The sequence below is a fragment of the Crocuta crocuta genome, unplaced genomic scaffold (genome assembly GCF_008692635.1).
Source record: "Crocuta crocuta isolate KB4526 unplaced genomic scaffold, BGI_CrCroc_1.0 scaffold70, whole genome shotgun sequence".
NCBI lineage: Eukaryota > Metazoa > Chordata > Mammalia > Carnivora > Hyaenidae > Crocuta > Crocuta crocuta.
The window spans coordinates 11,137,597-11,161,505 of record NW_027528417.1 but is presented as its reverse complement, the minus strand read 5'-3'; the positions used below and the strand labels follow the sequence as shown (position 1 = coordinate 11,161,505).

General features: G+C 39.3%; 1 protein-coding gene across 1 annotated transcript in view; it reads left to right on the top strand.

Moving 5' to 3' along the window:
- CCDC50 (coiled-coil domain containing 50) overlaps positions 1-7,804 on the top strand; it is a 66,171-nt gene extending 58,367 nt beyond the window's left edge. Inside the window, exons 12-13 of the mRNA XM_077754519.1 lie at positions 55-161; positions 1,530-7,804. Coding sequence (XP_077610645.1) covers positions 55-161; positions 1,530-1,549 — 127 coding nt within the window. The 3' untranslated portion in view covers positions 1,550-7,804. The remainder of the gene's footprint in view (positions 1-54; positions 162-1,529) is intronic.
- The last annotated feature ends 16,105 nt before the right edge of the window (positions 7,805-23,909 follow it).

Sequence of the window (23,909 nt, the reverse complement as noted above, 5' to 3'; positions counted from 1 at the left end):
TTTGTAAAAAATTAAAAAATAAAATAAAAAAAAATAAATTTGTCTTCCCTTCAGGCCATCACCGCCTGCCATGACAGAAGCTGAGGATTTGGATTACACTCATGTTACAAACCAGCATAATTCCACACGTCATTTCTCAAAATCAGAATCTTCTCATAAAGGTAGGAAAAATAGGTATGGTAGAATTTTTTTTTAATATAATGCTCATGCTATGGTAGGAAAATCAGATTGTGTCTTATATATCACTAGAGTGATGAAATAAGTTATCCTTCCTTTTGGAAGATCATTATAGTATTCTTCATTTGTTAAAAAACAAAACAGGTAAAACAGAAAACACCTTAAAGTGAATACAAGATTGTCTATATATGTGCATTTTCCTCCAGAGAGAATTTGTAGCTTTCATTATGTTGTTAAAGGGTGCCTGTAAACAAAACAAATGAGCAAAGGCAAAATAAAAAAGAGAGAGAGAGAGGCAGCCAGACAAGCCAAGAAAACAGACTATTAACTGTAGAGAACACCCTGATGGTTACCGTAAGAGAGATGATGGTGGTAGGTTAAATCGTGATGGCGATTAACGAGGACACTTGTGATGCGCACTGTGTGATGTAGGGAAATGCTGCATCACTGGGTTGTATACCTGCTAATATCACAGTGTTAACTAACTGAAATTAAATAAAAACTTAAAAAAAGAAAATAAATAAAATTAAAAAGATAAAAAATAAAGTACACACGTACATTTACTCATCACAGAAAACTTCTGTCACATATAAGAAAAAGATGCAAAGGAAATGAAGAAAGAATATGAGGGCTAAGTTAGACCAAATCTTTATTTGTTTATTTTTTTGGATCAAATCTTTTAATTTTTTAGAAAGTTTTATATTTTTTAAAAAGTTCTCCTTACCCCAACTCTTTCCACTCTGACATCCAGCGTTGATAATAAGACAAAAGATATTATTTAAAAGATGAAATTGGGGGCGCCTGGGTGGCTTAGTTGGTTAAGCATCCAACTCTTGGTTTTAGGTCAGGTCATGATTTCACGGTTTTTAAGACTGAGTTCGGTGTCAGGCTTTGTGCTGACAGCACAGAGCCTGGTTGGGATTCTGTCTCTTCTTTCTCTCTGCCCCTCCTTGCTCGTACTCTCTCTCTCAAGATAAATAATCTTTCTTTTTTAAAAAAGATGGAATTGTTTGGACATTATCAAAACAACCCCATACACTACAATTTCTGTTAGTTGGAGGCTTTTTCACCATCACTGAACTAAATGGAAGTAGCTCATCATCTTTTTTCCCCAGATTATATACATGCATTACGTTTTAGGGGATGCCTTCCTGTCTTTCACATACATTTGATACATAATTGAAAATAACACATTGATTCTGTATATATTTTATAATCAAGAACAAAGAAAACAACCATTTGAAATGCATAGAAATAAAGATAAATTATTTTGCCTGAGCAGGCAGAAAACAGTTTTAGAGGTTTTCCCTTAATGGTGTTTCTTCTTTTTTTTTTTTTTTCTCTTTTCTAAGGTTTCCATTATAAGCAGTAAAAACCGGAATCTGCCTTGAAAACGGACTCACTGTAGCAAATATTACTGGATGATACAGAATGCATTCCACACTCATTTTTTTCTTCCTCTGTTTGTATTCCTGGGATATACCTTCAAGTGTTTTCTGGACCATAAATAATCTTAATTCATTCAGAATGTTTTGGTTATTCCTGATCACTTGGGCAGTACAAGAAAATCTAGCTTCTGGAGGTTGGCCATCTCTATGCTGCAAATGCTTCCTGGGGTATAGTATCTAAAAGCTCTGTAAAATGCCAGTGTGTTAGATATGGAGTACTGGTATCTAGAGATTAGGCTTGATTTAGCAATTAGAATTTTGTGGAGATAATGATCAGATTAAAACACAATGTTTGGATGCAATGCAGAATAAAAGAATATAACAAATAGCTTTTTTTTTTGTGCATTAGTGTATGGTATATTGAAGAAGGAATCTTTTGGCTTTTGTATTCTCCAGGAATATATAAACCATCAGAACCATAAAGTATTAAATCAAACAAACAAACCTGGAACAGTTGAAACGTGTTATTGTGACCACCAGGACTGTAGCAGTTTTGCACACCCTTCTACGCCCTCCTGGGAGACATGGCCCAGACGGCATTCTCAGATACTTCCTCTTGTAATTGCTTCTGTAGCAAGGCTTTCTGAGGCCTCGGGGTATTGGGCTATTTATTAGTATTTATTGGCAAAATTTAATTCTATGAAATTTTAACTCAGGTCTGTGCAAAGTCCATTGAAAGTGAAAAAGTGAAAAAAAATTTTGTATCCTTGTTTTACGTGTACATAGAGAGCCAAGGGCAGTGGCTGGCGTTGGGGAGATGTTCATATGAGCGATGATGCCATCTTTCTGGACATAGATTGAAGTTTTCCTCTTCCTTAAAAAAAACGACAGTTTTTGTTGGCAGCCACTCAAAAACTAATTTGTGTATCACTCAATAATCATATTAATTCGACATGAAGTTGAAGCAGATAAAATGGTCTTTTATTCAGGTATTTGGTTCTACACATTTGTTAGTGATACATGGCATTGGATTCTGTTGTACAGGACCTTTAAATCCTGCTTTGAGAATCTAGTCTCTGTCTAGTTCCTCACCTTGTGGAAATACTTATCGTCCCATTCTAGTTGGTTAACATAAGTGGCAATCCACGGACATATAGAAATAATTTTCTCTCAGCTTGATTTTGTGTTATTTTTCATTATATGAATCTGACGTTTTGACATTCAAGTATGGTGTTTGCTTAGGAAAGAGATACATAGGTGACTGGAGGAAAGGTTGTTAATCCATTCTTTTCCTACTTGGAACTGCCTTTTTTGCCTTCTTTTTCCAGATAGTCTTTCAAGTCAGGCAGAATTCAGGAAGCTATTTAGAATAGTTTCTGAGTGGGTCTGAGTCCTTCTATTTTGAGAAAGATGTTTATTGGTTCATAAAGTTTTTGATTGTAGAAACTTGGGGAAAAGAGCCAAGTTTTAGAAAAATGATATCTAGAAAGAAACAAACCCTAAGAGATGTAGTCATTTTCGAGAAATGGGGAAAGAGGAAAAAAATAGGACTTTGAATGACCATGATGAAATGAATGAGGCAGAATCTTCATTCACATAGGCAAGGGCAGACAAAATGGAGGTCTGAGGCTTAGCCAAATTCTAGAGGGTGGTTTCAGTATCCAAAGCTGAGGCCTTGTTGGCTTAAAGTAATGCTATATTTTTCTTTGTCTGCCCTGTGATTTTGCTTCATGTTTAAAAAGTTTTCTGTGGTAACTGTAAAGAAAAAAAAAACACAATGTATTTTTATTTGATAGTTAAGCAAATTATTTTTATTTTATAAATGTTTATTTTTCTATCTCATAAGATGGTCAATTTTACTTTAAAAATCTGCACTGATCTTACCTCTCATGAACTTTATCCAATCACATTTATTATTGTAAAATGCTGTCTTGGAGACATTTTCATTCAAAAACTGAGGCCGCTTAACCCCTGGATATTAGTGTTGTAGCTGTCTTAGTGCCAGAGGTCATAGATCCCTGTGACACCCAGTTCAACATCTATATTGAAAATGTGTTCCTTTTTTTCCCTAGGTTTTTAAAAATTAGAATTTTAAAATATTTTATTTTTTAAAGCAGTTTTAGCAAGTATCAGAGTAATTCCTTTCCTTTTATTAAATTCTCTTATTCAAATATTATGATTATTATCTTTAAGACTATAAAAGTTAACAACTGTGTTTAAAGGAAGTGCCAAACATTCCTCATTCTGTTTTCTGCTTTTCACTTTTTTATTTTTATATAAATGTGGAAACATTTATTTTGTTCCTCTTTGTACTGCTGGAGCACAGACAATTCAAATTTTAGGCCCACAATGTATTATGCTTAAATGTTGTGATGTAAACTAATACTCTGGCCTTGGAAAATCTTTCTGGTTCTATACCTCTTTTCTCTGGAGGCGCCATTAACACTAGTATTGCTGAATGAGCACAGCATGGAGCCTTATTATAAGGCTACTGGATTTGTATACCTTCTGCCCCCCAACCTAGCTTTTTGTAACTCATTGCCTGAAAGCAAGGTCAGATAAGGGTCAGATTAAATGTTTGGAGTTAAAAAATGTTTAGAGTGTGAAACCGTTGTTAGACATGATTATTTTATGGGAGACTGGACAGTTGCTCCATATGCTTTAAAAGAACATTGAGATTTTTAGAAAATGACTTTGCATAACTTTGAACTACTTCTTCTCCAGTGACTTTACAACAACCAGCAACAGACTAATGGACTGCAAAAAAGACTTAACGGTTTTTGATCATAGAGAAACATCTAAATTAGAAAAGAAAGATATGGATAGATGTTTCCCAGGAGGAAAACCTTTTCAGATTTGCAATGGCCAGCTGGATCTAGATCAACGTATTCCAAGGTGTGTGACCTTGGGCCTTGTGCTGCACTGAACTCCCTCTAGAAAATTGTGACCTGGACCCGTTTTCCCCTCCTCTTCTGTGGTCTGCAGCCAAGCTGGATGATGAATAAATTCATTGTTAACTTTGTCCACACTTTTCCATCCATGTCAGGACTCTTTGGTATAAAAATAATTAACTTTTAATGAAGAATTATTTTTCTTCAGTACTGTCAGATATTCTCTAGTTTTTGTCTTGTGCCACATTGTTCTTTGGGAACACCCGCTATCTAATATGGTGCATTCAGTTTACCACATCAGTGGTTAACATTTTAGGGCCTTGATTTTTAATGAGTGTTGCCTTTGTATAAAAATCACTTTGGGGAATATCAGGATTTATTCATTTATTCAGTGATGATTTTCTTGAAAGATAACTATGGTGACTGGCTGTAAGATCTTCCTTCTAAATAAAGGAATGAGATCCCTGTGTAGGCAGCTTTCTGAGGGAATGAGAACAGAAGAGAACTTGCACTAAAAGGCTTTTTTCCCCTCTTAGGAAAACAATATTTGTGTAGGGAACGTTAACACGGAAGGGAACATGGTTCAGGTAGATTTCACCAGACACATTGTGCCATATTCTTAGAACACCGGCTTTTTAGAAACAATCATAAATTAACCAAAACCTGTTTTTTCAGCCAAAAAGAAAAAAAAAAAGATTTTTAATGTACTTTGTCCTTTACTTACTGCTCGTAGTCAGAGAAGCGACTAGATAAAGTGGTCCCATTTTCTCCTCCTTTCTGGTGGTGCCTGTGTGTCTTAAAGCCATAACTGCTTATCTTACTGTTGGTAGAATGCGGTTTTTCTCCTTAGCTTATAACAGGTAATATGATCAGCAAGGAGCAAACTGGAGGCTGTCCAGATACTGCTGCATGGGGCACAGTGCCATCCAAATTCCTCGTCAGAGAATCTCTTTTATCCCTGTTGATGACGATTATGAAAGGGAAGCATCCAGGCTGTTGTTGCTCCTGCCGTTTAATTGCTGTTAGAAATACTGAAATTTAATTCCAGAGAAGTCAAAAAGGAAGGGGTAAACTGGTAGATTTCTTGTCTTACAGAGTCAGTTTTCTGATGAGACTTGCACGTTTTGCCAGCAATGTCTTGAGGAGCAGTATTGCCTTAAATTAGTTTGATTCTCACTGAGGTCAGCGTACTGTACTTCCTATATGTGAATGACTGTCAACTCTCCACTGAGATATAAAATTCACAGGTGATCCCAAAACATCCCTGCCATCAGAACCTTTGGACTTCCTCCCGCTGAGCTATGGCTGATGTACACACTGATAGATCTGTCCCTTCACTGAGTTGCCTCTCCATCTATGAGTAGTGGCGGCGTGACCACAGAGGCTGGTGGAAGGAGACAGAACTTCCTAGCCAGATTCTTCAGGTTGTCTTCCTGAAAACTGAGAGTTGACTGTCTTTTGTATAGTGACTATGTAGAAGATATTTCCAAAGGTTGTATCATGTGTAGTGAAGTCACTTATTGTCTTGTAAAAATTAAACCCAACACTCTTGTGTTTTTAATACCATCGACAAAAAAAAAAAAAGGGGGGGAGAAAACCAAACAACATTTACTTGAAATGAGAGAACTGTTGATGTGAAGAGTATTTCTGTTTTACTACTTTCAGGAGAAAATTAACCACGAAAACTTTTGCTGTGGTAAGGAAGACACCAGAGTGTTTTTATAAGGGTTGTATTTGACGGGATAAGCCAACAGAATCATCTAAGCAATCATGTTGATTTGTGGAAATATCTAGTCCTGAAGACCATCTTCTTCCCTTACATATTTGTAAACACTGCCTAGGAACACGTTCCTAATACATTTAATATGTTGTGGTGTATTCTCAGCAAGTTAGAAAATATTTCTCTCTCTTTGAGTAACTTCATAGCCTAGTTAGTGAACACTGTGCTGATTTCTGCATTTCAGATTAAGGACAAAATTAGTTGTGCATCTTAGTGAGAGCCCCATTGTTCATTGTTGAGGTTCATGTACAGAGAATAGGAGAATTGAAAGACAGGGTTTTTAGAGACGTGTCCTTCACAAAAAAGCAAGGATTAAGAGCAGTAAAAAGACAGTTAAGAAATATACTATTACACATTGCATACTTAGGGCATGTTTTTGTTGCACTAAATTTCGTATCATAATTGCTAAGGTAGTTTCTAGCTATTAAATTTAGTAAGAGGGTTTTTGATGTCAGAACTTTTTTTTTCCCCTGATTGAATTAGCCCTTGAAATCACTGTAGGCTATAACTTCAGCTCTTGCTATAAACCGAAAGCCAAATGCCCCTTTTTCAGAAATAACTATATTTTTCACCTGCCTCTTAAAGGCAGCCCAGTATTTATTTCATGAAGTGTTATAAATAATGAGGAGATAGAGTGGGGAGATACCATATAAAAATGGTGTTCCACAATGAGAATTCTCTATAATGGGGTTTCCCTTAAAAAGAATCCATCCCAGCACAACATTATATTTTCGAAAGGTGCTGAATTATAAAGTACAAGAGTATGCTCATATAAGTCAAGTTGCTCAGGAAATTAGAGGTGGTGCTGTCATTTGTCATATATAATTTGGAAAAGTGCTTTCCTGAGGGAGATACTGCACAATGCCCAGACAGTCTCGGAGTTTTTGGTAAGAAGCCCTTTGGCATCTGGAATGTAGATATGTTTAAAAACTGACTGAGATCGTAACGCAAAGTGATCGCCAATTTGTAGCCAGGCCCCAGGAGGAAATAGCTACTTCTTGGAAATGCGCAGAACCTTAATGGAATACAGTTGTCTGTCTGAGGACAGAAAGCAAAGAGGCCACCTCAAACCACATGCCTATTTAGAGATTAAATGAAACTGTGAGGGACACTCTGGATGCCTTAAAGGTGACTGGTGTTGAGTCCTGGTGGGTGTGTATGCACCCATGTGGACTAGGCTGATGGAAGCAGTCTGTTTCAGTTCACCTTCATACAGCACAGGCTGCTCCTGCTCATGACCTCATTGAGGACAATGAGAAACGTGGTGCTGGTGACTTTGATGTGTCTTGGGAGGTTGAGGTGGTGATGTCATTCAGCACTCTCCAGTGCTCAGGCCTCCCTTAAATGCCAGTTATACATCTACATTAATTCATCTATGCAAGCTTGTGTTTTTATGGTTTATTTTCCACACTTCTGTCACATTTGATTCTTTAAATTTCAGGTCTAACATTATGAATAATTTTTAAACCAAAGTATGCATATGTCTTTGTGCTTGTTTTCCTGGATGGTTTGAAGCAAACACCAATCTTGTCCTTCTCTCTTAATAAAATCATCCATTTGTTAAGTCACTGGTCTCATGTTTTCTTTACTGCATTCAAGGACTTGGGAAGTTCTGGGGGAAGCAGTAGTATTACTGTTTTTTCTTTATGCAGTAATTCTCATATATCTTTGTTTAATAACAGGAATTTCCCATTATTCCAATTCCATCCCCTGTAGCCATGTATAGCAATGATGATGATACCCAATACATCGAAATTCCAAAAAATGCTCCCAGATCTGATACTGATACCTAGTGCATTGAAGTCCTCCACAGATACTCCCAAATCTAAATTTGCAAAATGGCTTTGTTGTGTGTGGTGTTGATAGCTTAGTTTGAGGTCTTTGGGAGAAAAACAGGTAAGTGGGTGTTCACACAGTAATCCGAATGATGCAAGACTCCATGAGTGAAACAGCTCCATCTGCAGTATACCTGGGACTCCATGGACTTCGAGAAAATAGATTTAATGACAACTACCATTTAACATTTTATCTTTATAAGGTTGGTCTCTTCTTTGGTAGAAAAACCATGCTATGGAAACTGATGCCACAGAACTTAGGCGGTATCTTAAAAATAAGATACTATGTTTCATGACTACTAAAGGATTTGTAAAGAAGTACCTAGCTTCCCTGGAATGCATTCCCTAGGCCTTAGTTTCTTCTTTGGCAAGTAAAGGACATCTACTTGCTCTGTAATATATCTGTACTGCATAACACTACCACAGAAAGAACACCCTAAGGAACACCAGTGATGTGCACGTGTGATTAAAGAAAGTTGGTTGTTGATTTCAGCCCTTTCTGAAGAATTAATGAAAGTTGACACTGAAAAAAGTTGACATATCTAGAGGCCAGTTAAAAAAATTAAGTATGTGATTAAAGTAGCTCCCTTTAATTTGTGGTAGGAGGTACCCGGTATGATTGGGCGGATTTTGTGTACTGTGGCTGAGCGAGTGTTAAGCTGCGGCCATGCTGTGTGGAGAGGTGCAGCACCCTACAAATCCCCTTAAAGGCAGCCAGGAGAACATTCACTTCCCACATCTTGGAAATCGGGTGAAATCTTTATGAAAGTCTTGGATTACTACAAGTCACAGGGCAGGGGTAGGGGTTTGAAGACATTATTGGCTCTCCATTATATTTGGGTTCCATGCTTAAACAAAGCCTCCAATACAATGTATTAAATCAACAGGAATGAGACCTGGGTGCTAGTCCTGGCTTTGAACTTGCTCCAGGACCTTGGGACACCACGTAGCCTCTGTAACTTTGTTCTTTAACATACAGTAATAAGCACGTTGCAATGAGAGTTCGTGATCTCTAAGTGCTCCTTTGGGTCTAGCATTCTAGAATTCCTACTGTCAGTGGCTGCTAGGTTCCTTCAGGATGCCCCAGAAAACGGATAGCTTCATACAGTACTGGGGACCTGGAAAGTCACAAAGACTTCCTAGACACTCCGCTGAAAGGCCTTATTCCTGATCGTGTGTTCTGTTTAAATTTTTTTATGTTTGACAAAATTTGCATTGTGTACAATGTGATGTTTTGATGTATACATACCTTGTGAAATGATTACCGCAGTGAAACTAATTAACACAGCTGTCAGCTCTCGCAGTTAGCTTTCGTGGGTCTGTGCGTGTGATGAGAATGCTTGATATCGCTCAGCACATTTCAAGTATACAGGACATTATTATTTACCATAGTCATCATGCTGTATATTAGATCCCCAAAACTTGCGACTGAAAGTTTATACCCTTTGGCTGCTCATGTGTTCTTGGTTGTACTCCCCGCTGCTCCTAACTCCATACCCAGTAGATGGCCATTAATTGTGTGTGGTTCTCTAACCAAAATCTCTCTCTCCTCTCTTTTTATTACTCCCGAGCTTCATGAGCCTCCTTTACCAAGTAGTCTTTGGATGTTCATGTGAACATTTGTACATCCGATTGTTAGAACTTGTTTTTCATGCTCTCAAAACAGACTTTCATTACCAGTTCCTGAACCTAATTAGACAGATTTGGTTTTGGTCATGTTAATTATGACATGCCCTTAATTACACCTGCCACACTTAATTATCTGGTGTCATTACTTACCTATTCTGTGCCCTAAGGAGCAGTGCTGTCACTGCCTGCCTGACCTCAGGAAGCCTCTTCAACTGACCTGCCAAGCCCTACCCTCTTACCCTTCACCCGGCCTCCGGCTCATAGAGAACTGGAGGCGTGTGTGTGTGTGTGTGTGTGTGTGTGTATGTGTGTGTGTGTGTGTGTGTGTGTCCCCACAGGTATAGCTGACAGTAGCTCTAAACGGTGCATGTATAAATGACAATGAATTTTTCTGGCCCAGAGAGATGAGTACCAAGTGGTGTACATAAATTTTCCTTTAATGGATTATGCTTTGGTGTTATGTCTTTACAACTTTTTGCCTAGCCCTACATCCTCAGGATTTTCTTCTGTATGTATATATTTTTCTCTTTCATAGTTTTAAGTTTCACATTAGAGTCCTTGACTGATTTTTTGGTTAGTTTTTTTTTTTAATGTTTTATTTATATTTTGAAGGAGAGCGCGCAAGTAGGGGAAAGGCAGAGAGAGAGGGGGACAGAGGATCCAAAGAGGTCTCTGTGTTGACACGCAGACAGCAGCAAGCCCGATGCGGGGCTCAAACTCAAAAACAGGGAGATCAGAGCTAAAGTCGGATGCTCAACTGACTGAGCCACCCAGGTGCCCCTTTAGTTTTTACAGAAAGTGTGAAATTTAGGTCAAGATTTATTAATTATTTTTGTGTAGATATCCAATTGCTCCAGCACCGTTTGTTGAAGGCCATCGAACTTCCACTGAATTGCTTTTACACTTTTGTCAAAAATCATTTGAGTATATTTTGTGTATGTCTATTTCTGAGTTCTCTGTTCTGTTCATTGATCTGTGCCCCTCCCTTTGCTAGTAACACAAGTGTTAATTATTGTAGCTACACAGTAAGCCTTGAAATTGGGTAGACTGATTCTTTACACTCTATTTTTCCAAATTGTTTTAGCTATTCTAGTTCTTTTGTCTTAGCATTAAGGCAAGAACAATCATCTTAAACATCTTAGCATCTTAAACAAGAATAATCTTGCTTATATCTATGAGAAATATTGCTGGGATTTTGAAAGGAATTACATGAAACTTCTGGGGAGAAATGGCATCTTTACTGTGTTGAGTCTTTCAAAAAAGACTACAAGTATGTCTCTTCAATTATTTAAATCTTTGATGTTTTTAACCAGCATTTCAGCATATATGCTCTGTATATGTTTTGTTAGATTTACTTCAGAGTATTTACTTTTGTGCAGTTATTGATGTTATTTTTGTGTCCACATATTCCTTGCTAGCATATGGAAATACATTGAATTGCATAATCCTTTTTATATATTGTTGAATTGCTAATATTTTTAAGGTTTTGCAATTATTTTGAGGAATATTGATCCATATCTGTACTGTCATGATTGGATTTTATATTAGTGCAATGCTAAAAGTACAGATTTTTGTCTTTTCCATTTTCTGAATGAGATTGTATACAATTGCTAATCTTTTAATACAAGCTTTATAAAAATTCTCCAGTGGAAAAAACCATGTGTGCCTGGATGTATCATTTTTGGAAGTTTTTAAATGAAAAATTCAAATTCATTAATAGTTACAGCTTTATTCAACTTATGTATTTCCTACTGAGTTAGTCTTTTTCAAGGAATTGGGCTATTTTATCCAACGTATTGAAATTCATGTGTGTAGAATTTTTGTTGTATTCCCTTGTCTTGTTGATGACTGCTGGGTTTTTTTTTTTTAAATTTTTTTTAATGTTTTATTTATTTCTAGGACAGTGAGAGAGACAGCGTGAGCAGGGGAGGGTCAGAGAGAGAGGGAGACACAGACTGAAACAGGCTCCAGGCTCTGAGCTGGCAGTCAGCACAGAGCCCGACGCGGGGCTCGAACCCACGAACCGCGAGATCATGACCTAAGCGAAAGTCGGACGCTCAACCGACTAAGCCACCCAGGCGCCCCTGTATCTTATTCTTATTGACTAGCATAGTCCCTGACACATAACAGGAGTTGAATGTAGACTTTTCTATATTGAATAAATTAATGGATGGAAAGAAAAAAGGGCTCCTAAAGCCTTCTCTAACCTTGACATTCTTGGGATCTCCCTTTACTACTCCCTTTACTTCATTAAACAACAATTAAGGAAGACAATTTCGGTGGTATAAACAAGCTGTGAAGCAGACAGCCTTCTTTTGGAAAACTGCAAAGTGGGAAGGAATGGGGCGCCTGGGTGGCTCCGTTGGTTACGTGGCTGACTTCAGCTAAGGCCATGATCGCGCAGCTCCTCAGTTAGAATCCTACGTCAGGCCCCGTGCTGACAGCTCAGAGCCTGGTTCCTGCTTCGGATTCTTTGTCTCCCCCTCTCCCTGCCCCTCCCCAGCTCACACTCTGTCGCTGTCTCAAAAATAAATAAAAAAATTTAATAAACAAACAACAATGGGGAAGAAGGCAGGGGGATTTATAGGATTAAGAATAAAGAAGAACAAGGAAATGAAAAATAGAAAGTATCTGTTCGGCTGGGGCCACACAGTCAACGTTGTTTGTGGTGAGAAGGAACAAGTAAATGAGTATCGTGTGTGTGCACAGCAGGCTGGGTGTTTGGGGCCTGGCTTCGTGGATATACTGTGATTCTGCTCAAGTGGAGCATTTACAGGGACACGAAAGTCATCTACGTTTTGGTTTGCCAGTGTGGCACCCCAGGCAGGGACAGCTGCATTTAGGGCCTAGAAAGTTATTTCAGCAAGTGTCCTACTTAAGAGCTAATAAATGAGCTAATATTACGAAGGCTCTAAATAAGGATCCGAGAGGCCACCTGGAAACAGGTAGTGTGTTTTTGATTTATCAGTTGTGTATAGATTACGTTTGCAGAAATGAATGTTTCGAGTGAGGGCCACACAGCTCAGGTTCACAGATTTGTGAAAGACGCCTGATTTTTTTTTTTTTTTTTTTTTTCAGGTTTGGCTAAGGCAGCGAGTTCGGGAGGCTGACCCCCTCGGAAGGGCAGTGAGGGTCACAGGTCACGTGTGCTCCCCTCTTCCTTCACCCCCATCACTGCCCTCCACTCAGACTGAATTCCCAGCATTCAGAAGCCCACTTCCAACTCCCCCTCCCTCCTGGGGAGGCTTAAATCACACACTCTGGTTGTGACCCACTCGTCCACATCTGTCCTGGGGGAAGAGGCATTTTCAACTCTGACCCCAGACTTCCTCCGCTTCGCTGCCGGCCCGCGGCCAGCACCTAGGTAGCCACTGACACCCCCCAGTAGGCTTGAAATGGGTCACAGGCTCTGCCAACCGTCTCCCCTATCTGAGGGAGGGGAGCTGGCTGGTGGGCCTCAGTACTGAACACAGCAATAGGTCTCCCCAAACTGATAAAACACTCAGCAAACCCTTCTCCCATCCTTATTTTCATGAGGATTTCATGAGTCATGAACCAGTTTTTAGGCAACTGCTTTGAGGTTCGTGCATGCACTTTAACTTTGGAATGAAGCATCGATGGCAGGTTGTAAAGTAGAAGTGCAATGCAAACCATATACATGATTTTAAAATTTCTAGTAACCATATATAAAAAGATGAAAAATGAAGAGATGAAATGAGTTTCTGGAAGATATTTAACCCATTATATCCAAAATATTGTTTCAACACATAATCAGTATAATTAATTAGATTTTTAAAATAATTTTTCCTGTAATAACCCTTGAACTATGGTGTGTATTTTACATTTACAAGGCCTGTCCTCTCAAACGAGGTATATTTACAGTGCCCAGGAGTCACCTGCAACTAATGGCTGCTGTTTTAAGTAGCACAGAATTATTATACACAGCTCAAATGGAGACAGCGAGAGTCCTACTTGTAACATGTTAACTAGCCCTTATACAATATTGGAAATGAAAACATAGAGCTGCAGAGTGATGGATAAAGTGTGTAACAGTCACCAAACTCAACGGTTTCTTTGAATGTTGTACCCACTTCGGCCAGCAGAGGGCGCTCAGAGCTGGCCAGACAGCCTAGATTTTGCAGTAGTCACAGACTCGGCACTCTTTCAGCTAGACTGGCTGGATATAGAAAACAACACATTGTTTCAAGTTAGGAAAAATTACACTTTTACAAAATAACACTTTACCTATAAAACTACTAGATGATAACTATAGAAACTTTTAGAATATTGGTAAGCACAGTCAAAATCAGTTAATGCAGCACCCATAGACCCCCTGAAACCCAAATTACAAAGCCTTTCCACCACATTCTGTTCCACGCCCTTTACTGGACATAGGACTTAATTCCATGTAATTGCAGTCGTACGAAAGGGTTCAGGGGTCTTTGAGCATGTTTAAGAGCTGATGGGAAGCTTGAAGAACATGGGACAAATTGACTACTGATAAAGTTCCTGAGGAAGAGAGGGGCCAGCGACTGCAACAGGCGTACCTAGAGAAGGGGCTGGCCTTGTAGATCGCACCACGCAACGGCCTATTCTACATGACCTGTTCATACATGACCACGTATGATACGATGGCGGGCGGAAAGCGCGGACAGAAAGCCTAGATCTGGAGGTGGGAAGTGGATGGGGCTTCTCTAATTTCTCCCTTCTGTGTAATAGAGGGGGATGGGTTCTCTGTGCTGAGAACGGGGGAGCAAGGTTGGAAACTTGAGCATGTGAAATAAGATGTAAGGTCTATTCTATACCAGACACTGGGATTTAGAAGTTTGTGGAAAATGTGAGGTCCTGGAAAAATGCCTGATGAGGGACAAGATGGAGGGGCTGACTAGGCATTGCTGAGCAGTGTAGATGGAGCGGCAGCTGCGACTGGGTTCGACCCATTCATGGCGGCGTCAGTCTTCACCAGCCACTTGGTCTGTGGCAGCTGCGGCAGCGGCCCACGTGTGGAAGCAGCAGAGGGGGCTGCCTGGAGGTGGAGGTGCACACGTGCAGCAGCGTCAAAGGACCGGAAGGAAAGAAAGATCCCGAGATCTTGATAAGCCTGGGGCAGGGAAGGGACAGTCTTCACGAAGAGGAGAGTGCCCCAAAACACCCCGAGGACCAGAGAGCCGGGGCCAGAACATGCGGGCGTGTAAAGGATGAACAGTTCTGGTCAGACGCAGGACAGCTTAGGCACACCTGCGTGGTGCAGACGGCTAAGTGTGTGACTCTTGATTTCTGCTCAGGTCATGATCTCGCGGTCCATGAGTTTGAGCCCCTGATGGGCTCAACACTGACAGTAGGTAGCCTGCTTGAGATTCTCTCTTTCCCTCTGTCTCTGCCCCTTCCCCCCTTCTCTCTGTCTCTTAAAAATAAACAAAAAAGGAGACTAGCTTAGATCTAGAAAAGGACTTAAGCCCAAGGAGTAAATGATTGCAGTGGGGTACAAAGAAAGATGACTATAGTTTGAGGTCAAGGACATGGGGCCCTAGGTTGTCTAAAGTGTTATTAATGTAGGTACTGAGTCCCAGAATGTGAAAGTGGGCACCATCACGAAGGCTTGCATTAATAGCAGGAAAAAAAAAAAATAGAGCTGGGATAAACAATCTCCTGATGACCTCTAAGGTAATCCTTGGGTAACCAGGAATTTGTGTCAGTTTCTAGGCATGGGACTTGGCAATGAAGTGAAGGCTGCTAGAGCAAAATGAGAATACTTTCGAGATAGTAAATTTGGACGTTTTCAGGCCATGCACTGTGGGGCTTAAAAGCAGCAGACAATTTGGGTTAGAAATAGGTTTATGAGCCTTGCTAGCTGTGTGGCTTGGCCAAAGTACATATCAGCTCTGAAACTTAATTTACCATTTATAAAATGTGGATAATGATATAATCTACTTCAAAATTTTATAGTGCCCTTTTCATAGAAAATATCAATAAATGATAGTTATCATAATCAAAACTAAAAATAACCAGGTCTATTTTTTTTTTTTAAAGATCATAATGATTTATTTATTTATTTATTTATTTATTTTTTTAGCAGTGGCTCTTTTTTTTTTTTTACAAATAGTTTATTGTCAAATTAGTTTCCACATAACACTCAGTGCTCATCCCCACAAGTGTCCTCCTCCATGCCCATCCCCCCTCCCCCCCACATCCATCAGTCCTCAGTTTTTGTCAGGTCTATTTCTTGATAGAGCACAGAACGTATTCAAACTAGAAGAATGCTCTGAGTTTATAACATATAAAGCTTCAGTTGTGGGTGAAGAAAGAGAGAAAGAAACCAGGGAATGTTCAAGATCACCTGGCAGAAATGTCAGGATCTTTAGATCCTAGCCAGAACCTACAGCATCATCGCCTTCCCTTTTGTTAGGTATCTGGCCTAAGTCCGTCTCACGTGCTGAAGAACATTTACTTCTCTTGAATATTTCTCAATATATGGAAATCACCACTGCTCATAAAACAAAGCAAAACAAAAAAGCTGCTTTTCTTTTCTTCCCTTTAGTCTCTTTTTTGTTGTTGTTTTTTTGTTTTTCTTTTCTCTTGGCACCTTTATGTAGCATGTCTGTTTTTCTGTTTCCAATCTTTTGACTTTCTTACGCCCTCTGGCAATTCTATTTTTCTCTTCTATGTGACAGCTCTTTAGACATTAGAAGACAGTGACTGTCTCCCTGATGTTCCACTCCTCTAACACAGACACCCCTAGTCTGTTAGGGTCCTTTTACAGCATGCCCCAGGGCCTTTGCACTTCTTATTGCCTCTTTGCTGTTTTCATCTGTCTCTGCCCCTACTGGCCCCTCACCTCCAGGCATGGTCTAAATTCCACAAAACTGAGTAGGGCCATCACCATCCTAGGTTTGGACATTTAGTTCATGCAGTCAGAGCCCACACAGACCTTCTGTTAAGCCCTCCATCTGTTTTCTCATGCACCACTTTTAGGGGCTTTCCCAGAAATGGGGATGAGCTTTGCAACAAGGGGCAGGGCTTGCCCTTTTGTCCAGGTTCCGTTTCATTCTGTAGATTTGCCCCTTGCCTACCTTTGATGATTCTGGGGGGATCCTGATTCTGGAAAATTGGATTTATGTGCAGATTTGAAGAACACTGTCTAAGGCTTGGGTGCCTGGCATTTGCTTCACTTAGGAACTTGGAAATTATCTTCCCAGTTAGGGCCCCAGGGGCCTTACCGCTCCCTGGCTCACAGTGCACGGGGGAAGGCGGTCACATACAGCCTCCAGGAGCGTGCTTCCTCCTTGGAGAGGATGAGCTGGAGACAGAGGGCTTGCGCACTGCAGGGTTTGCCCTGACACTGGCCCATGACAACACTGTTTTCATCAGAAGCAAAACTATTATTCCCTTTGGAGGAGGATTCATTTTTACTTCTCAAATTATACCCTTTCTACTGTTAACTTTAGTGCTCTTTAGTGTACAAGATAGATGTGCTAGTACGCGGATGTTTGTTTTTATTTGCTTAGTTGGAAAATAAAATTTGCCAATCTGCTGATCTACCAAATTAGGGACCATTGTTCTGTAACTTCTCTAGCTACGTTACATAAATCTCATGAACAATACATGTTTTACTTTTTAAGGAAGGAACAGTTATCCTTGGCCTTCTTAGGATCCCTTGCTGAGTCTGAAATGATACATTTAGCAGGAGAAAAGCATACAAATTTTACTGAATTTTTACCTGGGAGCCCTCACAAAAGTATAAAGACCTTAAGAAATGACCAGAGCAGGGAGCTTTTATGCCTGTCAGACAAAGAAAGAGTAAATCTGTGAAGAATTGATGAGACAGAGGAGGTTGGGTTAGGAATAATAAATGGTGAAGAGGTAACTAGGAAGATAAGGGTTACTTTAACAAGGGTTGTTTGTACAGATTTCTTGACCCCAAACTCCCATGATGCATGGTAAGAGCCCCCCCGTCCCCGATGTAGAGAGAGCATCTTTCACATGGTAGTCTCATGACTTGTCTCATGGAAGAAAGGCAAGAGGGGAGGTCAGAGACGACTTCCTAATTTTGCCATTTTCTCAAACTCCTATAGCCTAAGACATTCAATATGCCAAGCCGCCATATTTGGAGGTAGTGTTTCCTGAACCCCTGAGCTTTTTTGAACACTTAAGAAGCAGTCCATAAACTAGACTCACTATTTTGAGGACACGAGAGCTTTGCCAACACTAGCAATCTCAACGCTCACAGCAATTCCATGTTGACTACAGGGGAGGAAGCCAGTAGTAAGTGGAAGAGGCAATGTGGCATAGTAGGCTTGGCTTCTAACCAGCATGGTGCCTGGTGATTGCCTTTCTAGGTCTTAGATCGGGTTCTTGAAATACGGCCAGTGTAGCAACATAGCTATGAAATGGAAGCGGACATCAACCAGAAAGTGAGTGAGTAAGTAGAGCTTCTGTGTAGCCTTGGGCGAGTCAGTTCTCTGGGCCTCACTTTACTTATCTCTCAGACTATGTACTGAAACCCTGTTCTAGATCTAAAGATTATGTTTTTAGCCATAAATTGATGTAATATAATAGGAAAGTACAAAGGACTGATAATAAGTGAATGAAAAGAAATGAGGCTACTTCCTTCACATCTGTGTGCGTGTGGCTTGAAGGGATTCTCTTCTAATGGAAATAGGTGGTAGTTCTAGGGACAAACCCTTTTGCTATAGAACAGAATGGATTATAGGAAAGAAAAAAGTCAGAGAGTAAGGTAAATAAGACAGACCCTGAAATCGATTGCTGTGTTTGTGGTGCTGGTGGAGAAATGATCTGCCCATTAATCACGTAGAACCATGAGGCATAAAGGAAGCCATCAGCCCAGCAGGCAGTGGGTTATCTTGGTAAATGCCAGATCTTTCCTATCTTCGTCTGCCCTCTTCCACTCTATTTTAATGGACATGCTCAACACTTTTTGATGTACAGCAATTAAGAGACAGCTTCTGCTGATGGAGGCTGGTCAGGACTTTGACTCTGACACCAGGACCAGAGGGAGCGTTTCATCTGTGGGGAAGCTGGGCTATCAGGAGGTGAGGGGCCCGCCCTTCTAAGGGGAGTTGGCCTTTGGCAGGTCTAAGAGCTCTTGCTGAGAGGCAGTCCTGCTAGCGAGATGAGAGCGGTGTGTGCCGAGTTAGCGGACTCAGAGGAATGAGCTGGCAAAAAGAATCACATCACATCTGTCAGAGCGAGTGATCAAAAGCAACAGGACTCAGGCAGCTGGCAAAAGGTGACCTCTGGAAACGCAGCTGCTCCAAAAGCACAGCTGATCCCAAAGACTGGGAGTGAACGGATGAGACTCTGGAGGGTTAAATGCCCTGTCACTCACTCACTCTCTTTTTAAAAAAATCCGTCTTTTTCAGCTTACCACTTGCAGATTATTAAGAAATAATATTCTGTACAATGTCTCTGTGTATTGGTTTTGGGGCATTCCAGTTGGATCCCATTTATTTCTTGGGGAACGCTTCTTCAAGCAAGAGATGATGCAATGTTTCTTTGCCTCCCCTCATTTCAGAGCCAGATGTTGAAATGAAACGAAAAACTGCTTCATTCCAAATTCAGAGAGTATATTTTTTTGAAAGTTGTGCCTGAGGCAGAAAAGTAGTATATCTATTGCTATCTGAGAAGGGATATTTTAATCTCCTGAATCATGATTCTTTGGCCACATTCTCTGTTTACTGTCTCATTCAGCCTGTGACTTCATAAAGAGAAAGGGTCACTTTCTCAGTAAGGTAATTTTGTTTTTCATTTTCTTTAAAATCACGTGGTAGCTATTTGGGATTGCACTCTCAGCAGGAAAACATTTAACATTTTTAAATAAATATACTTACTGCAATTAAACCAACTCAAACTTGTTCATTCTGAAAGTTGGACTTTTGTTAAATTTTTATTAAAAGTGTACCTTGTGTCCTAGAAAAACAACTCTCTTTTCTGCTGCAGATGTCCACATTGTGGAAACTGAGGCCCACATTGATCACAGGATCTACCCTGAGTCACCTTGGTTTGTTGATGGCAAACAGGTCTTAGATTTCTAATCTTGACTCCAACCTTGTGTTGTTTTTACTGCAGGTCCAACCTCTGTTTTCAAGAAATATCCTACCATGAAGTGATAAGCAATAGATGATTTCTACACTCTTCCATTCTGAGAATGAGCAAAATGGATACCCCCTGCAGAATGTTAAGAATAAGAATCTTAGACATTATCCCAAACCCATGGAATCAGAATCTGCATTTCAAATTAGTTCCCACAAGATTCAGGCGCAAATTGAAATGTGTAGTATAGTAAGTGTTCAGGCAAGACTTCAAAATTTATTTCATGGACATATTTTGTTAGGGTAAGCCTTTCAAACTTAATGGGATTGTAAGATGATATATTGTGCATATGTTTTTTTTTTTTCCCCAACTCAGTAGGCTGTTGATTATTCTTTAAAAAATCTTTTTTTAACATTTATTGATTTTGGAGTGACAGCTCATGAATGGGAGAGGCAGAGAGAGAGAGGGAGACACAGAATCTGAAGCAGGCTCCAGGCTCCAAGCTGTCAGCACAGAGCCCGATGTGGGGCTTGAACTCATGAACCAGGAGATCATGACCTGAGCCAAAGTCAGATGCTTAACTGACTGAGCCACCCAGGCGCCCCTGTTGATTCTTCTTTAATTTAGCTTGTTAAATGACAAAAGTTTAGCCCTGTAACTAAAGACATAGTTACTTGAATCAAGTACAAGTCTAGGAATGACCTCTAACATGACACTAATTATTAAAGTAAAGCCTTTTGGGCTGACACTCAAGGCCTGTCTTAATTTGATGTATAGCACTAGGGGACTGTGGCAGAATAAAAGACTTTTAGAAATGAAACGGGAAGACATGAGACTTGGCTATCATCTTCTACTGAGAAATAAGACTCAGTGAAAGCATTCTTTGCAAACTTTAGTTCAAGGCAGGGAACATTTTATGTCCTCTCTCTTATATACGAATTTTCATATTAGTGGTTAGAGGTCTGGCATCACAACTTAAACCATTCTATTCCTACTGTGGAGTTTTGGAGCAGGGGCTACTTTGCATACTGGACTTTGATCTTTTCTCTCCTTCCCATCCCCAGTTTCTGCCTTGTCTTCTCACCTCCCACTATTCTGAGTACTTATTAAAGCACCTTCAAACCCATTGTCTGTAATGCCAGGGAAATGACTTTTAAAACAAAACAAAACAGGGGCACCTGGGTGGCTTAGTCGGTTAAGCGTCCGACTTTCGCTTGGGTCATGATCTCGCGGTTCGTGGGTTCGAGCCCCGCGTCGGGCTCTGTGCTGACTGCCAGCTCAGAGCCTGGAGCCTATTTCAGAGTCTGTGTCTCCCTCTCTCTCTCTCTGACCCTCCCCTGCTCATGCTGTCTCTCTCTCTCTCTCGTAGAAATAAATAAAAAACATTTAAAACAAAACAAAATCTGAGAATCTTACCTCTGGCTTTTGCCCCAGTATCATTTTTTTTTTTTTTTTTGTTAAAGAGAAGTACTGATATTTATTTACTTATTTTGGAGAGACAGAGAGAAAACGTTGAGTGGGGCAGGGGCAGAGGGAAAAAGAGAACCTTAATCAGCCTCCACACTCAGTACAGAACCTTATATGGAGCTTGATCCCACAACCCTGGGATCATGACCTAAGTCAAAATCAAGAGTTGGACATCCAACCAACCAAGCCTCCCAGGTACCCCGAGAAATACTGATTTTGATTTGACATAAGGCAGACTCTAGGCAACTGTTATCTTTCTGCCTAAAAATTTGCAAAATTGTTGAAACAAGGCAAACATTTCCCCTATACATGTTACATGGCTCCAGCTACAAAAAATTAACTAAAAAATTATGAAAGTATTAAAACATAAAAATGTAGGTCTGAAATTTTTTTAAAAAGTGTATAATAAAAACCTACCACAGGCCCTGTCAATGTTCTTCCTTATTCTACAAAATAGCACCGGTAAGAACAGTAAAAGGTGTTATAAACCATTATGACAAGCATTTCTGAAATGCAGCTTACAGACCTCCCCATTGTCCCGAAAAATGAATAGAAAAGGAATTTAAAATTTCTGGAGGGAGAATAAACCTACATTTGAATATCCACAGTGATTTTAATTCCCCAATTTACCAATGCAATGTGTGATCCTTGATTGGGTTTTGGATAGAAACAGAAAATTCCTATAAAGGACATTAATGGGATAATTGGAAAAATTTGAAAAAGTATACAGTCTGTATCAGGAGAGGTAGCCATCAATGTTAATTTCTTGATTTTAAGAACTGTACTGTGTTTATGTAAAAATGTCCTTTGTTTTAGAAAATTGTAGTCAATTTAGAGGTAAAGGGGGCCTTGTCCTATCTGCAGCCTACTTTTAAATGGTTTAAGAAATAAAAATACAAAACACACACACATAGAGAAAGGATGAAAGAGAAACACACAAACAGATAGACTCATGCAGTAAAATGTTAACATTTACAGAATTTAGGTGAAAGGATTTTAGGCTTTCTTTGTACTATTACTGCAGCCATTCTGTGAGTCTAAATTTTCAAAATAAAACACAAAAAAATTTTGGTCAGCTTGTCACATAGATCATCCTGCTGCCATTACATTTATGGTATAGGATAGTAATCCATGAAAGGTCTTCATGACTCACTTTTGAATAAGATGAAGGCTCATCAAAGAACAGCACACTGTGATTCTAGTTACAGAAGCTATGTGTACATGCCTATTTTAGAATAAATAGACTGGAACAATAAGCTTATAAATGTTAAGGATAGTTGTTCCTTAGCAATGGGATTATAGGTAATTTTAGTTTATTTTCCTTTTGCTTGTCTATTTTTTCTTAATTTATTCAAATGTGTTATTTATTTATTAAAATGAGAAATGAATTATTATACTTGCAAATTCAAGTGGTTTTCCTTGTACTTGGTTTTTCTCGGTTGTTGACATGGAGGAAAAAAAAGGAAAAAAAATCCCTCTTCTTTTTCAAATTGTGGCCAATAGTGCTCACCTACTTTAACACTCGAATTTTAACTGCAGTTGTTAAAAATGGACAAACTGAGTCGTCTGGATAAATGATATATACGGCTGCCTTAAACCCACTGATGATGAAAGGTGTATAACGTGTCAGAAGGAACAAGTCAGGCACAGGGAAACTCTAAGGAAACAAATGCCCTGTCTTCTGTCTTTATGTAAGGGACATGAGTAGTTACATATTTGTTTATGAATAATCAGTTCCCAAATAACTGAGCTTGCTCACAACAGGACAGCCATTATGCATGAAATGGCAATTTGCTAACGTGGAGTTTTCATCTAAAAACAACAGAAAATATAGAACTGAAAAAGGCAAGGTGACTTTTTCCTTAGGCTTTACCTCTCTCTCTTCTATCACCCACCTTGGGACAAAGATCCTGTCTTTTTGAAAGATAACAACACTTTTTAATTTTTCTAGTTAAAAGCCACAAAAATATAGATAAATTAGAAAATACAGGAAAGAAAACAAAAGAAGAGGAAAATGTCTTGTAATTCCAGAGCAAAATATGACAAGTCATCTACATTCTTCTCAAACCATGCACACACCTAACTGCACATATTTATTTCACTAAAATGTGATCAGATTCTTTTCTAACACATCCTTTAAAATTAAATTTTGTGAATATCTTTCCATGTACATGTTTCATTATATGTTTTTCCCATAGGTGATTTAAGCTAGTTCATAGTTATTTGATATTTAGGTCATTTCCAGTTTTTTTTCCCCCCTCTCTCCTAATTAGAGACACCATTTTGATGACTAACCCTGTAGCTAAGTCTCTGTGTACATTATTAAATATTTTCTTAGGACAAACTCCTGGAAATATAATTACTGTGCATTTTTAAAAGAATTTCGGTAAATATTTCTTCCTCCAGAATGGGATAATGCTGTATACTCCCACTTTGAGAGACACCTTTATCTTGCATAACCCTGGTAATTATTTTTAATCTTGTCAACTTGATAGCTGAAAAATACTACCAGTTCTAAGTCACAATTCCTTGATTTCCAGAGAGAGTAACTCTTTTTCCTATGCTTATTTCTTACGTATATCAACTTACATTTTCTAACTAATACTAAAATAGGAGAATGCCACAGATGAATGAGCTCTTGTTTTCTTTGTTGTTGTTTTAGAGAGAGAGGGAGAGAGTTTGCCTGCAATTG